Here is a 14,185-nt window from a genome sequence, read left to right on the forward strand (position 1 = left end):
CTTTTGATTGTGATCTGTTCAGTGTGCTCTCTTGTTTGCTGTTTTTTCATTTGTTTCATTTGAAGTACTCCAAAATCTGTTCAGTATTTATGCATTTTTCATTTCTCTTGCTGTACTTTTATTTGAGGGAGGACTGCTAGGGTTTGTTTGTCACCCAATGCATGGCTGCAAATGGAAAACAAAGAGTCACAGTAGCAATAAGAGATGTTATTTAGGAGGGAGGAGCAGTTGTTTATATTTTTCTAGAAATTGTCTATTAGTTGGTACACTTACCACAGCACTCTTAAAAAGGCTGAAGGGCTGTGGTAAGATGAATCCTTAGAGGCTGAGACAAATGAAAAAAAAAACTGTTTTCCTTCAACCAGTAAAACTCAAACATCTGTATTTAAGAAGTCTTATATTGATGGAGCCTGGTGTATAGAAGGCAGATGAATTATAAAGTAGACTATATGAAATTAACGACATGGGGAGAGGTATGTTGTGAAGAAAATATTTGCAGTTATTGGTTTTTGAATGTGTGTGGTGCATATACATATTCATATAGGTGCATATTTGAATGGAAGAAAAAATAACATATACTGAAACGTTTATTTTATTTTAAACCCTGCTCTCTCTGCTTCTTTTACCTTCTTAGTATATCTGCGGAGTCACAAATGAAGCTAAAAGAGTCCTTCAGGAAAGTGAAGTGCACTGAAAATCCTCATCAGCAAGGAGAAGATGTAGCACTGGAGGTACCATATAACTCAGTTGACAACTAATATGCATACCGTGGATATAATTTAGATGCTATGGGCTATCAGATGAAATTGAAATACTGACTAACATTTGATAGTAATAAAATCATTATCCCAGTACTATGTTCTACACTTGACAGTCCAAATTAGAGAAAATAGAGATTTTGGAAAAAAAAAAAAGAACATTTCTTTAATTTATAAGCCATAAACTTGCTTTATTGGTCCTGTCTTTTCCAGTTTAATTTTTATTTTGTATTGATTCTCTGAAACAAGTTTTTTTTTTTTATTGGACTGCTTCTCACTCATAAAAGTGGAAAAATATTACTGTTCAAAGAATTCTTCAGGAGTTTTTAAGATATTGAGACTTTTCATTAAAGGTTACCTATGGAACAAAATACTTAAGTGAAATCATAGTACTTTTTAAGTATGGACTGCACAATTTAGAAGAAATTTTGAAAAAAAAATAGTCCCAAAGATCTCAGAAACCAAATGCAAATGGAAGAAACTCCACACATTCCTCCTCTAGTATTGCTTTAAACCTGGCTCAGAAATTCTCCTCTTTGAAAAATAGTGATGTTGTTTTCTACTGTGATCCTGTGGTTTCTCCCTTGATTCCTCTGCATTTTGGTAGTTCCAGTAGTGCTAGAAGATCAGCTGTTTCAAACTCAACTTCTGAAATTATTTTGGTGCAGAAATGTGGCAAAGTCCTTTAGCTATTTTCTTATTTTGTGGTACAAAATTATGTTGTTTATATGAAATAAAGATGAACCACTTCAGGGGAAAATAATCTCTTAAAGCATTTAAAAATCATGAAATAAAAGTGCAAATACATGATTTGAGATTTCATGTTTTTCTTGCAGCTTGCTAATGAAATTGAAATGAAAAACGATCTGGATGTTGTACAATTGCTAGAAAAACAGTACCAGGAAAGATTAGAAGAAGAAATAGCAAAGGTATTGCTTTTATTTTGTTACTTCAAAATGTGCTTTAAAGTACTGCCACTTTTATTTGTTGTTCCTGATTGTTCATACAGTTGCAATATTGTATGCTAAATTCTGTTTTTGCTTTTTTTAACAAAGACTTGATTCCTTCTGATTCCGAATATGAAAGTCTTTTTAATAAGCTTTCTGAAACATTTTGTTTGCGTGGGTGTTTTGGGATTTTTTGGTTTGTTTCTTTGTGTGTGTTTGTGTGTTTATTCTTTACTATGGGATTCGTTCATTGTGTTCAGTGTGTCCAATCAACCTATTGTTTGGTTTCATGGCTTTTCATTTGTACCCAGCCAGTCCTTTGACTAGTGCCCTGTACTACCACATACTATCTGTTCATGTGCAGGGTGGTGTTTTCTTTTAAAATTCCAAGGAAAACAGATATCACACAACCATTTTCATTACTTAAATGTATTTAGAAAATCCTGAGACTTAGGGAGTGTGTTTCTTGTTACTTTAAGCGTAACAGCTGGTCAGTTCAAAAGATGTTAACAGTTTCATATATTTTCTGATCATATTGTGCATTTTAGTGTATGGTGTAAAATGCATTGGATCTGGTGACTTTCTTGTATTTTAGGCTTTATAGAGAAGAGTACATTAAATCATTGTGGATTTACTCATTATTTGATTTCCAAAAACATTTTCACTTCTTTGTGGAATGAATTATCCCTGCTTTTTATGCATTTATGCCAATATGATAACATAAAAACAAGAGAATTAAATTAGTTTTAATTAAAAATTGGTTAAAAGTAAGAGAATGCTTCTTCAAAGGTTTTGTGATCAGATTTAAGAAAACTGTTATAGACAGCACCAGATGATGACGTTAATTTAAGCAATCCAAATTTCTGGAGTAAAAGTTTCATCTGTCTAATCTGCTGCCCACAGTCTAGCAAAGAGCTGCTCGTGTGATTGAAAATGGGGGTTATTTGTATTGAATGGAGATGCTTAGCAATGAAGAGGTTACCAATCTGTTGTAACTGAAAATGCAACTTCATAGTACTCATAGAAGTTTCTTTCTGGTCGAGTAAATACCTGTGCTGAGTGTCAAGCACACGACACCGCTGCCCAGAATCAGGGTCAGTGGAATATTTATGGATGGTGCTTGGATGGATAGAAGAAGCTTAGCATGGCTGCATTTCTTTGTCTCACCTTATAGATTCTAGACTATTTTATACATATGTACATACGTATGTAAGAGAACTGGATAATTCCCAACGAAATATATTTTAAATGAAAATAGCATTGCAATTTATTAGACTGCCTTAAACGTTGCATGTGTATATTTTAAGAAATGACTGTTTGTAATATTGGCAAAATATCTATGTTTTTTTACCTTTTTATTTTCTTCTATTTAAAAGATAGTAAAATCACAGATCAGAACTTTTAGTACTTGTATTTATATTATTGGTTGTAAACAAGGAGATTTCTTCTGCAGCAAGAGATACTACAAAGTATAAATTAATGCATATTTTTCTTATTTCTTCAGGTAATTGTGTCAATGAGTGTAGCGTTTGCCAAACAGAGTGAGTTATCAAGAATTGCTAGGCAGAAGAAGGAAGAAACACAAACACAAATTGAGCATCGACAGGGAATGCATTTTGAAATGAGGAGGGAATGTAGCATAGAAGAGGTTGACGGCCCTCTTAAGAAAGCAACAGAAAAAAGCAAACGTGAAGAATTGAAATCACTTTGCAAGGAACTCAGTGAAGAGTCTGGTGAGATGGGCTTGCTTGGAGAACAGCTGTGTTCTAACAGCCAGTCTGGTTATGTATTAAGACAGACCACACGTGAATCAGTGACTTCTGAAAGGCTTTTCTCCCATGTCCAAGGGCATACAGCAGAAGAAACATTGGTGAGTGTTTAAAAAAAGATTGGTAAGGTATAACTACACATTTGAAAAACATATTTGAATATAGTTCCATTTCAATGTGAAGGCACCAAAGAAAGAAATTAAGATGAAAATTGGAATGTTTTCTTTGGCCTTTAAAAGGTATGACAACTTTAGATCTCAAATTATCTACCTTCTTTCGATATTCTACCATATTATTATAGCATTCTGCTATGCCACGAGGAAGGGAATATGACATTGATTGTGGGAAAACAGGTTCTTCTATTTTTTGTTAAAAGTCTATTGCAAGCAATAAATGATACGAAGACCTTTTGAGCTATTGTTTTCTAGTGCCTTTGCATGGAACAGATTAAAAATTGTGTTTAAAGAGTTAGAGGCTCTTGTGATAAAGAATATCAGCTGAAAACAAAAATTATGAAAGTAATATGTAAAGACTGAATATCACATTAAGTATTTCAGAAAAATGAGTTGAAGGATAAGGTCTGAAATAAATATGTTAAAGAGCAGCCTATTATGTAATCCTAGTGCAGTTTTGTTCTTTATTGAATTTGGCGCTAGCTATAGCAAAAGTTACTCTTTCAGATTTGTGTGGCAGTTAAATATTCTACTCTTGTATTATCTTGATAGCAAATACATCAGGAAATATAATGTTCCTGATTTGTATGATGCTGTTCTCTCAAACTTCTGTTGCTGTACACACACACACACACTCGCTCATGCACTAACTCAGAGGCATATATGTCTGCCAGTACATTTTCTGTTGAGGTCCTTGTAAGCTAAAAAGCATTAGAGTTATTTTGAAAAGCTTTTTTAAAATGGAGAATGTGGACTTTCCAAGAAACAGGCAAGAAGTTAATGCCTTAGCAATATCTATTTTAATTTGCGCAAATATTTTCTAAAATGTATTTAAATCTTTCCTAGTAGCTGTCTTTGGACATGAAATGTTAAAATAATTACAATATTTCAGTGCAACAATGTGGTGGCAGCCTCAGACATGGAAACATCAAGTCAGCTGTTGATATATGAGGAACGCTTGGAAGATATGCGTCAGGAACTGGTTCGGCAGTATCAGGAACATCAGCAGGCAACAGAATTACTGAGACAAGGGCATATGCAGCAAATGGAACGTCAGAAAGAAAATCAAGAGCAACTTCTAGCAGAGCTTGAGAGTCTTAAATTGCAATTAGCCGAGGTAATGTGGTGCCTGATGCAATGATCTAACAGTGGTTTAACCAAGAGACCTCACCACTCAGATTTATTTATACTTATGTATCTATTCACACACATCTTTAATATATGTAGGCACACACATACAATTCTGTACTTATGTATACACACATACGTGTATCCATGAAGCCCCCAGTCACAGCTAGAAATACTACAGAATGTGTTGTTTTTCCTCATACCCACTTGAAGTTGTAACTTTGACAGTATCTGCATCTTCCTGTACAGCTCTCTTCCCCACCACCCATTTTCCTTTTTCCCACTTCTGGCATTAGTGTGATTGTTCTGTCAGCTGTGAAACACAAGCCTGGTAAGTTAGGAGAACACAGGTTTTCAGTACTCACTTTGGCTAGTCTGGTTTCTAGTTAATGTGTTTGTTGTCATGCACCTTCCATCGCTTTTTTTTTTTCTTTTCCCCTAGTCAGCTCAATCTTGTGGAATAGAAGTTTGTCCACGCTGTTTTTCTGCAGCATAATCTGTTGCTTCTTCAGTAAAATCTAAATCATAGTCGTAGGAGATGCATTGTTTTGCTTTAATGGACCAAGGCTCTGGAAGCTGGCAGGAATTTCTATGCATGATTGGGTGCCAACTAATGCCAAAGACGTCCTGGAGGGGGAAGTCATTCCAAGTAGGACAGAGTGCTTTGGCAATCTTTAATTTTATTTTTTTTTAGTCGTGAACGATGAAGTCTTTATGGACTATGTTGGAATGAAACAAAATCAGTGTGGCTTGGTGGGAAACACCACTGTGTTTCTTTGCCTTTGAATACTGTATCTAATTCAAAGCCTATAGCAGATATGCTAATGGAACTCATTAAACTCATTAATTTATCTTAGTAATTGAGTCTTCAAAAAAAAATGTCACTTGCAGAGTTGTCTTCAAATCTCTGAAGACAAATTGAAAGGCCAAGTAAGCTGAATTCAGAAGAATTTTTCATGCTCTGATTTGTTTCCAAAACTGTAACGTTACACGTGGAAATAATAATCCGTGTATTCTAAAATTCTTTAATTTCACTGATGGAGTAGAACTTTATTTCCTTCAGACTTTACCCGAACTGTTCTGCTTAATTTTGGGGTCAAGGAGCTTGGGAAACTATATATATCCTATCTGTATAGTGACAGTTGTCAGTTCCTCTCACCTACTTTATAGATGTTTTTTTTTTCCTCTGTTGTTCAGTGTATGTACAATGGCATGTGACATTTAGATGTTAAACTTCCAGATTACATTTTGACCACCTTATTTCATAGAGCACAGAAATTGTAGGGAAATCTTAAATAAGCTATAAGATACCAAAAGTACTGTTGACTGAGTTTAGTTCTATAAAGCTTTCAGCCTCTTTATAACCATTTAAAAAAGTGGACTGAATTTTCTCTGTGCAAAATATGTAAAAAATTAGAAGTGACAGGACTCCCTGGTACTCAGAAGCTTAAAAACTAGTCTGTGCCTCTGTACCACTTCTTTCTTAGCGCGTCTCAATGGAGAATGACAACCTGGCTGCAGAGAGAGAGAGAATGCTTTTGGAAGAACTGAAATCATTGAGACAACATCCTGTTCCTGGAAAAGAGAGGCTCTTCTGCGAGCTACAGAACAGCAGCACGCAAACAGAGGTGAGTGTGGACTTTGACTTTGTTGGCAGCTGTGACATACAAAACTAGTAAGATTTGGTTTTACTGTAACTGTTTTTGAGTTAATATACTTTCCTAAAAGACGTAGGGTACTTCTTTAATGGAGCAAGTTTAAGAACTGTTAAGAGTTGAAGGTACTGGTAGACATAGTTTCTACTTCGGGTCAGCAGAAGCAAGTTTAGCAGCTTGTAGGTGGGGATTAATACAGCTGTTTGCTCAGGTAAGCTCATATTCATATTGCTATAGCAACAACAACTGAAAGCACAAGGACTGTTTAATCAGCATAACAAAGTGCTTTCTAATACGCCCTGTCTTGCACTTCCTGTTTTGTTTTCGTTTGTTTCAGTTTAACTTTTTCCTCATAGGAAAAGTATTTCTTGATTTGTGATTTCACGCAAAAAATTATTAACGACACACAGCTGATTTCAGTTCTAAATTTCATATTCTACTGCTTCTTAGAAGAATATGTGGTTTCTGGCATGACAGGATTTCTCTCTATTTTGTCTTCTCTCCCTCTGCAAAAACTGGCTCAGAATGAAAATGAAGACCAGAATGATGTGAGAGAGCAAATCACTGAGGATGAAGATGAAGGAAGAAAGCCGGACGAAGTATCTTCAGCTCTGCTTTCTAAAGAAAGGTGCTTAGAACTGTTAGTTAAGGAAATACTACTTAAAAAAAAAAAAGAACAAATCTTGAGAATTATGTTCTTACTATTAAGTTAATAATATTTATAAGCTTTGTTGTGCCGGAGGTTCATGATAATGGCATTTTTAGATTTTAGATAACTATATTTCTAAGTTTACATACTTCAGATGAAACAAAATTTTGTTTTATAAAGCTTGGTTTCCTAATGCATAGAGAATTAACCAAATGTTAGTTTTACTATCTCTTTCCTATATAGAATCATAATTCCTACACAGGTGTATATGTAACACATTATATTTTACATACGTGCAATACATTCATATTAATGTAATTATTGTACATGATAATACATTTTGAGTACTCTGTAACTTTTGTAATCTGTGTAGATGAGCAATCTGTAATTGTCATCTTGAAAAAAGAGTAAGTTTTGAATGAATACCAGGCAAAGGTGAATCTGACTATTTTAAAAGAAAATCTAGAAAAAATGTAAGTATATAAGTCTAAAAAGTATAAGTGATATAAGTACATATCTTGATTTTAAAAAACCTGTCTATTAACACAAATGTACTTTTTAATGTTTGTGTATGTTATCTGTTTTTCAGTCCTAAAGAAATATTAATTTTACTGATTCCATTCCAATTTTTCCTAGTTGCAATGGTTTGTATGGGATAACACTTCCTTTGAAAGCAGAGGAAAATGAAACATCTCATTAATTTCTGTCCTGCAGGCACGTTTATCAGAAGGCTAATGAGAAACTCATGAAGATTCTTTTGGAAGTTGTAAAGACAACTGTGGCCATGGAAGAAACAATTGGTCGCCATGTTCTTGTGTTACTGGATAGGTCTGGGAAAGTCCAGCCTTCCAAACCAGCTGGATGGGACACAGAGGCAGAGGATTCAGTAAAACCTAGCATCCATGTGGGATATGAAAAAGGTACTTATTGGATGGTTTTCTGTTTCATAACAATTCGCATTTGCCGTTCTTTGGGTTTTTTTGAGTATGACCCAGACGCTTATGACTCATATCCAATGTCCTTTTGCAAAGCCTGCAACAGAATGGGAAAGTGATTGAGAAATAGAAAAATAAATCTGTGCCTGTTGAGGAAGGCAAAGAGTAAGAATGAAAAGTAGCTCCATGGCATCTTTCACCAGCTTGACACCTTCCTCTGTATGCATGTGGAACGGGAGCTGGCGTCAAAGGCTATATCTCTGCTAACGCATGCAGTGTATAGAGGGCAACTGGCATGGGACCGCCTGTATTTATGCTTGTGCACTTTCTTAGCCTCCTAAAAAGAGGTTGGTTGCATGCAAGCAGCCTTTTGGAAACAGTTCTGGGAACTTTCTGACTGCCAAGCCTTGCCCATCAGCTGTTTGGAGTAGTGCTGGTTGGCAGGAGCCTATAGGAGCATTTAACAGTGCAGTTATTTGCTTACTAGTATCTAAGAACTTTCCCAGGCACTGCTTAGTTTGCTGTGATTATAGTGAAATATTGTCTGTTCGTTTCTCTTCTGGGCAAGAATAAGAACTCTGTTGTACTGTCATTTAGGTATCCATGGTAAAAGAAGCCAATGTAAGGATATATATATTTATCCTGAGTCTTAGGGACCTACAATGTGCAGCAGATCAGTTCAGGGTAGAATGATGTATCTGGTTTTGTTTGGAATTTTAACTACTGTGAATACAAAAGAACCTGTTAGCCAAATACTACATTTCACTATTAAGAAAACATATACAACAGAGTAATAATAGAAATGGTAAATAAAGACGAACTTTCTCTCATTCAGAACATAGATTATTAAATATTACTGATTCCTTTCACCTTTAAATATAGGTCACATTAAGCTTGGAGGCAAGTTAAGAAAGGATGTATGACTTGAAGCACAGTGGCATCTTTTTCAGTTGATTTCTTTAATGGTTATCTGCAGTGAAATGTGTGTAGCTGCAATCTAAGGATTCTTGAAGTTTTTAAGTTAAAAGTACTTTTATGCCTCTATAGTACTGCCATTTCATTAAAAATCCTCATAACTTATATTCTCTTCACATTTTGCTGTATTTAATTGTGAGGAAAATTAACATGCTTTTTGACAACTCAGATTTTTGAGGCTTTGCCTTTTTTCCTACATTTTAGATTGGGCGACTAAACTTCTGTCCTAAATCTTGGTACTTGTCCAGGTACTAGAATTGAAGGAATCACTTTATTCAAAATTAAGTACTTTTGCATTTTACTTTGGGATGGGAAATGAAGTGGGTGTAGTTTGCTTGTGTTGAAACAATTTGTAGTGTCTTCAGCCATAACCAGCTGTCTATCTTCCACACTGTTTCTTAGCCAAATGATAGCAATAACAGTGACCAGGCTCAAAGTTTATCACCTCCTACTGTAATACAAAGTAGTCTCTAAATTTATATGAATTGCATTTTAAATCAACTTTCTATATTGAAAGTGACAATTTATAAATTTTTTTTGTAATCTTTCTGCTCTCGTTGTATAGTGTAAAAAGCATTGGGATTTTCAAAACATACTTTGCTCAAAGAAATAGAAATGTGTTGCAGTTACAAAATAACTAATTAGAGGTCATCACAGTTGTATTTGTTGAGTTGTTACCTGGTGTATTCACTGATGTTAGTTCCTAGTTATATCATGCCTATTCGTTGAGCACTTTCTGCTGTTTTCTCCCACGTTCTTATTTGCTGAGAATATTGCTCACTGTTTTCAGATAAAAAATACTTTGCTCTGTACGAAGGTCTGAAACATCATTACTGCCCTTTGCTCTGCATGCTACACAGTACGTGCTTTCGCTTTTTGCCTGTTCCTCCTTCACATTACATATACATGGGAGAACACAGACTACCTTTCTTTGATATTTTGGGAGGGCAAAATATAAAGTTGTGCCTTCATAATACCTCTGTCTAAATGCACTACAGACCCTGTTCTTCTGAAGATTTCTGATGAAAGTGTACTTTCTTAAACAAAAGGGAAGTGTATTCCATTCCACTGGCAATGAAGGTCTACTTCATCATTGTTAATACTCTTATGTTTGCTACTAATGTGTTTTAAAGATGCACCTAAGGATTCACTATTCTTTTAACAGAATAATTTGTCTGTTATTATGATTTCCCCTTAGCACAGAGCTGCACTGGGCTATCAGCTGTCTACATGCCTGTTGTTTATTACAATATTCATTTTAATGGTCAGAAACTATGAGACAGAAGTGGAAAAAAATAAACCAAAGAGTAAGGATTAAAGGAGACTCAAAGCAGCAGTGGTTGTAATGGGTGAACGCAGAGTATGTAATTGACTTCTGATGTAGTATTTGCAGTTTACTTTTTTCTCTCTCTTTCAAAACATCTCAGCAGCATCCTTCCTGTGCTTGTAGTTCTGCCAGTCAGGTCAGACAGCCCTTCTAGTCACTGCTGTTTCATCAGCTGAAGTATTAAATAGAAATATTCTGCTTCAGTGCTCTCAGGATTGATGCTGCTCATTTTCAATACTCCCACAGAATGGCCTGGAAGAACAGAATCTCTTAAGAAAATCTACCATTGTTTTTTGGAAGATAGAAGTAGATAGATATTATCTATGTATTTTAACCTCTGCATGTCGTATTTAGTTCTAGATAAACTTCATTTTAAATCGCGTAGGAAATTTGTAGGAAAAAGATTGTACTAATAAAAGTTTGATAATCAAATAGAAAAAAATAGCGTGTTCACTAAAGTAAATCATCTCTGACCTTCTGAACATAACCCATGTTTATCGACAAGCCAAGTTCAGATTACTGTTTCTGCTGAGTTGTTTCAGCATTTTACAGAGCTGAATCATTAAGGTCACATGCTTGTAACTGTTAACTTCATTTACACAGCATATAGAGGTTTACTTGAGACCTCCGCTGGACTATTGGCTAACGCAGAATTTCATTTCTAGAATAGAGAGTAAAGTTCCAAGTTCAGCCATAAAACATACCATTTGAGGTTAACAGGATTTGTGCAAAGTAATTGAGTGAGTTTGGAGACTGGGGCCAGAAATCACCATGAAGGAGCCCCTTTCGTGCTCTACCTGGGGGCAGAGGGACTGTCACATGTGTGGTTGTGGCATCCCTTGAACATTAAACCCTCCAATGAACTTCCTGAGCTCCTTGATTCCTGTGTATGAGGAACAAAGTAGTGAGTGGTTATATTCTCTGAACTGTACTGAATTTTTTGTTGGTTTTCAGCTTGTAACCCCTAAACATAATTCCTTGCAGAAGTGTGGGAGTAAACTGAGACCTTTGGTCCAAGTGACACAAAATGTATCTCAAATGAAATAGATATTGCTTCATAAATGTCAGTCGAGAGCTTATAAACAACATCTATATCTGAAACTTCTGAGTAAACACTATGTCTTATGGTTTTGTGGGCCATGACATCTGACTTGCTGAACTGCAAACTTCATGACAAAGGAAAAACTATAAACCTTTTCTTTTTCATTACAGTGAGTGAGTTTATACTAGGAAAAGACGTGTTTAATTTTTAGGGTTGTATTCTATTCATTATTTTGTATCAAGGAAAAATAGGATTTGGGGAAGGAGAATTTGGTTTTAATACTCAGAGCAGAGATTATGTTGATCACCATTATGAGGATTAGTACAAATGGGGGTTACGTATTCAACTGCCATGAGGTGTTAATTAGATTTAGCAATGTTTCTATTTCTTGCAACCACTGAAAATCTTCTGGAGATGCTGTGCCATAAAGCAACTGGGATTGTTTGATCTGCAGAGGGGGAGGCTCAGGGGAGACCTTATCACTCTCTACAACTTTCTGAGAGGAGGTTGTAGCAAGGTGGAGGTCAGCCTCTCACATAATCTTGCATCAGACTGCATATTTCTATAGCTATTTTCTATAATTTTCATTTTTCTATTTGGTTTACGCTCATCGTTGCACAATTTGGATGTACCTATCAACCAAGCAATTCCCTAAAATATAAGGGTTATAGAACGTGAATTTTAGACTGAGATTCACTTATCGTCGCCAACTTCATCCACATTTGTGAATAAATTGAAATTTTTGTCTGTCTTTAAAGACAGCATTTTTTCTAGATAGGAAAATAGAAATCTGAAAGAATTTTTTTAAAGATTTTTTTAAAAAGTCAGTAGACGTTGACTACTCTTATCAATAATAGTTATCCGCTGTTGGGATGTATTATTGTAGTATTTCATACTGAAATTGAGGCAGGAGTGTGCTTTCACTTGTCTTGCTTAAATAAATTCTAAACTAAGCTAATTTAATATTTTCTAGGTGGATTACTGTCAGCTTAATACCACAAGCAAACTCTGTGCCTCCTGCTTTCAAACAAAATAGATAAATGCCTTTAAGCCAATTCAGACCTCAGGAAGACTGAGAGTAGTGAGATATCATATTGCCCATCAGTAGGAGCAGTTACCGTACTTGGCTTGTTCAGCTACTCATTTTAATCAATTTTCAGGTCACTAATAACAATGCTGAATGCTGATGTTCTGTATTCTAGTTTTTATCCTGAGAAGTTGTCTGAATGTGTGTCATTCCCTTTACTCTCTCGGGTCTGTGTTTTTGCATCACTAACGTGAACAATCATGTTTTAAAGGATGCTAATATAGCTGGGCACTGAGGAAAGAATGACTGATAGTCAGAGTGGTTTTGTTTTGTTTTTTTTTACATTTTATAAGGCAATCTTGCAGCCATTACTGCAATTTATTCCAAAGAGTGATGACTCCAAAGCATACTGACAGGATGTCTAAAACATCCTGTTAATATATCCTTTTCTCTCTCTCTTCAGCTCATTTTTAGTCAACACATTGAGTATTTTGTTTATGTAAATTTTATTAAGTATTATTAAGATATTTCCCTTTCTATCTTTGTGATCAAGACAAAATATTTTTATCATGCTCTGATTTGTGTTTCTAACCATGTCTCATAGTTTTCATGTCTTGAAGTCCTAAGAGTCTGTGTCAAAACTACTGTTTTTCCAGAGTCCTGTTCCTCCTACCACGGCAGTAGTATGGGAGATGATGATATTACTATGTGGTCAGGAACTGCAGAGGAAGGGCTGCTGAGCCAGCATCTTGCAGAAAGTGGAGTGGAATTAGATCCTGAAAATGAAGAACTGGTTCTGAATATTAGTTCTCGACTGCAAGTGGCTGTTGAAAAACTTCTGGAAGCTATCAATGAAACTTCCAATCAGGTAGTGTATGATCTAATAGTAATGCATTTTGAATTTTCTGTCTTAATTCTTTTGTTTTATTCTTTATTTTTCTCATGTACATTTTCTTATGTGCCTAAAATCTGTAGACTCACTTTCAAAGCTGAAACAGTGCTTCAGGTGCCTACTCCAGAAATTCTGCTTCAGCATTACATCACTGATGAATTTAGATTCACAGTGGGAATTGGGCTTGGACTACAAAGGATGCCTGAATTTAGGCATGTTTATCCATCTGGGGCAGTCTTTCATTCCTCATGCAAGTCACTCACATTTTGCTGCAATCCAGAGATGAGACAGGAGGTGTCAGAGCACATCTAACTGACCCACGTGAAGGGAGAGGTATAAAGGGTACTGTGCCTGGTTCACTTGATATTTTGGTCAATTAATTCAGCAAAAAGATGGAGCTCTCCAACTGTCACTTCTGAGTATGATTTTAACCTGGCACGTTAAGCACATGCCTTCCTTGCTGTCAGAAAAGGAGTCTGCACTCCAGTTTTTTAGTGTGTGTTTGAGGTATGTGGCTCATGAATAGCTTCCAAAGAGGTAGCATATGGATACTGCTTTCTTCTTTGCTGTGGGGGTATTTGCAAGGTGGGATTTTAGTTTCTCTCTGGAGTGTGTCTCTGTTAATTGCAATAGGAGTTGTGTACCTAGCTCAGACATTTTGAATCACGCTGTTTATACCATGTGCATAACTTTAAGACGATGTATATCTCGGTATGAAGGTACACTGAAAAAATACTTGGTACCTCACCATCTATTCTTAGATCACTGTCATTTGAAGAACTCAGTCTTTAAATTCAGTTCTTTACCAGAATTCAAAGGCTGTAATGTGTTTCATGCTACAGACCCACATGTGAGTTAACAGGCAATGCAGACAAACATCACCATCAAAGTGTTGCAGTAATTAAGAA

General features: G+C 35.6%; 1 protein-coding gene across 5 annotated transcripts in view; it reads left to right on the forward strand.

The window, feature by feature from the left end:
- The window catches only part of AKAP9 (A-kinase anchoring protein 9), a 100,550-nt gene that overhangs the window by 49,114 nt on the left and 37,251 nt on the right, over positions 1-14,185 (forward strand). For all 5 annotated transcript variants that reach the window (XR_006934693.1, NM_207179.4, XM_046918326.1 and 2 more), the window contains 8 exons: positions 635-731; positions 1,595-1,687; positions 3,210-3,575; positions 4,540-4,764; positions 6,263-6,403; positions 6,955-7,058; positions 7,794-7,999; positions 13,042-13,253. Coding sequence is in view for 4 of the 5 variants with exons in the window: in NM_207179.4 (NP_997062.3) it covers positions 635-731; positions 1,595-1,687; positions 3,210-3,575; positions 4,540-4,764; positions 6,263-6,403; positions 6,955-7,058; positions 7,794-7,999; positions 13,042-13,253 (1,444 nt within the window). In the remaining variant the exon portion in view is untranslated. The remainder of the gene's footprint in view (positions 1-634; positions 732-1,594; positions 1,688-3,209; positions 3,576-4,539; positions 4,765-6,262; positions 6,404-6,954; positions 7,059-7,793; positions 8,000-13,041; positions 13,254-14,185) is intronic.

The sequence above is a fragment of the Gallus gallus genome, chromosome 2 (genome assembly GCF_016699485.2).
Source record: "Gallus gallus isolate bGalGal1 chromosome 2, bGalGal1.mat.broiler.GRCg7b, whole genome shotgun sequence".
Classification (NCBI taxonomy): Eukaryota; Metazoa; Chordata; class Aves; order Galliformes; family Phasianidae; genus Gallus; species Gallus gallus.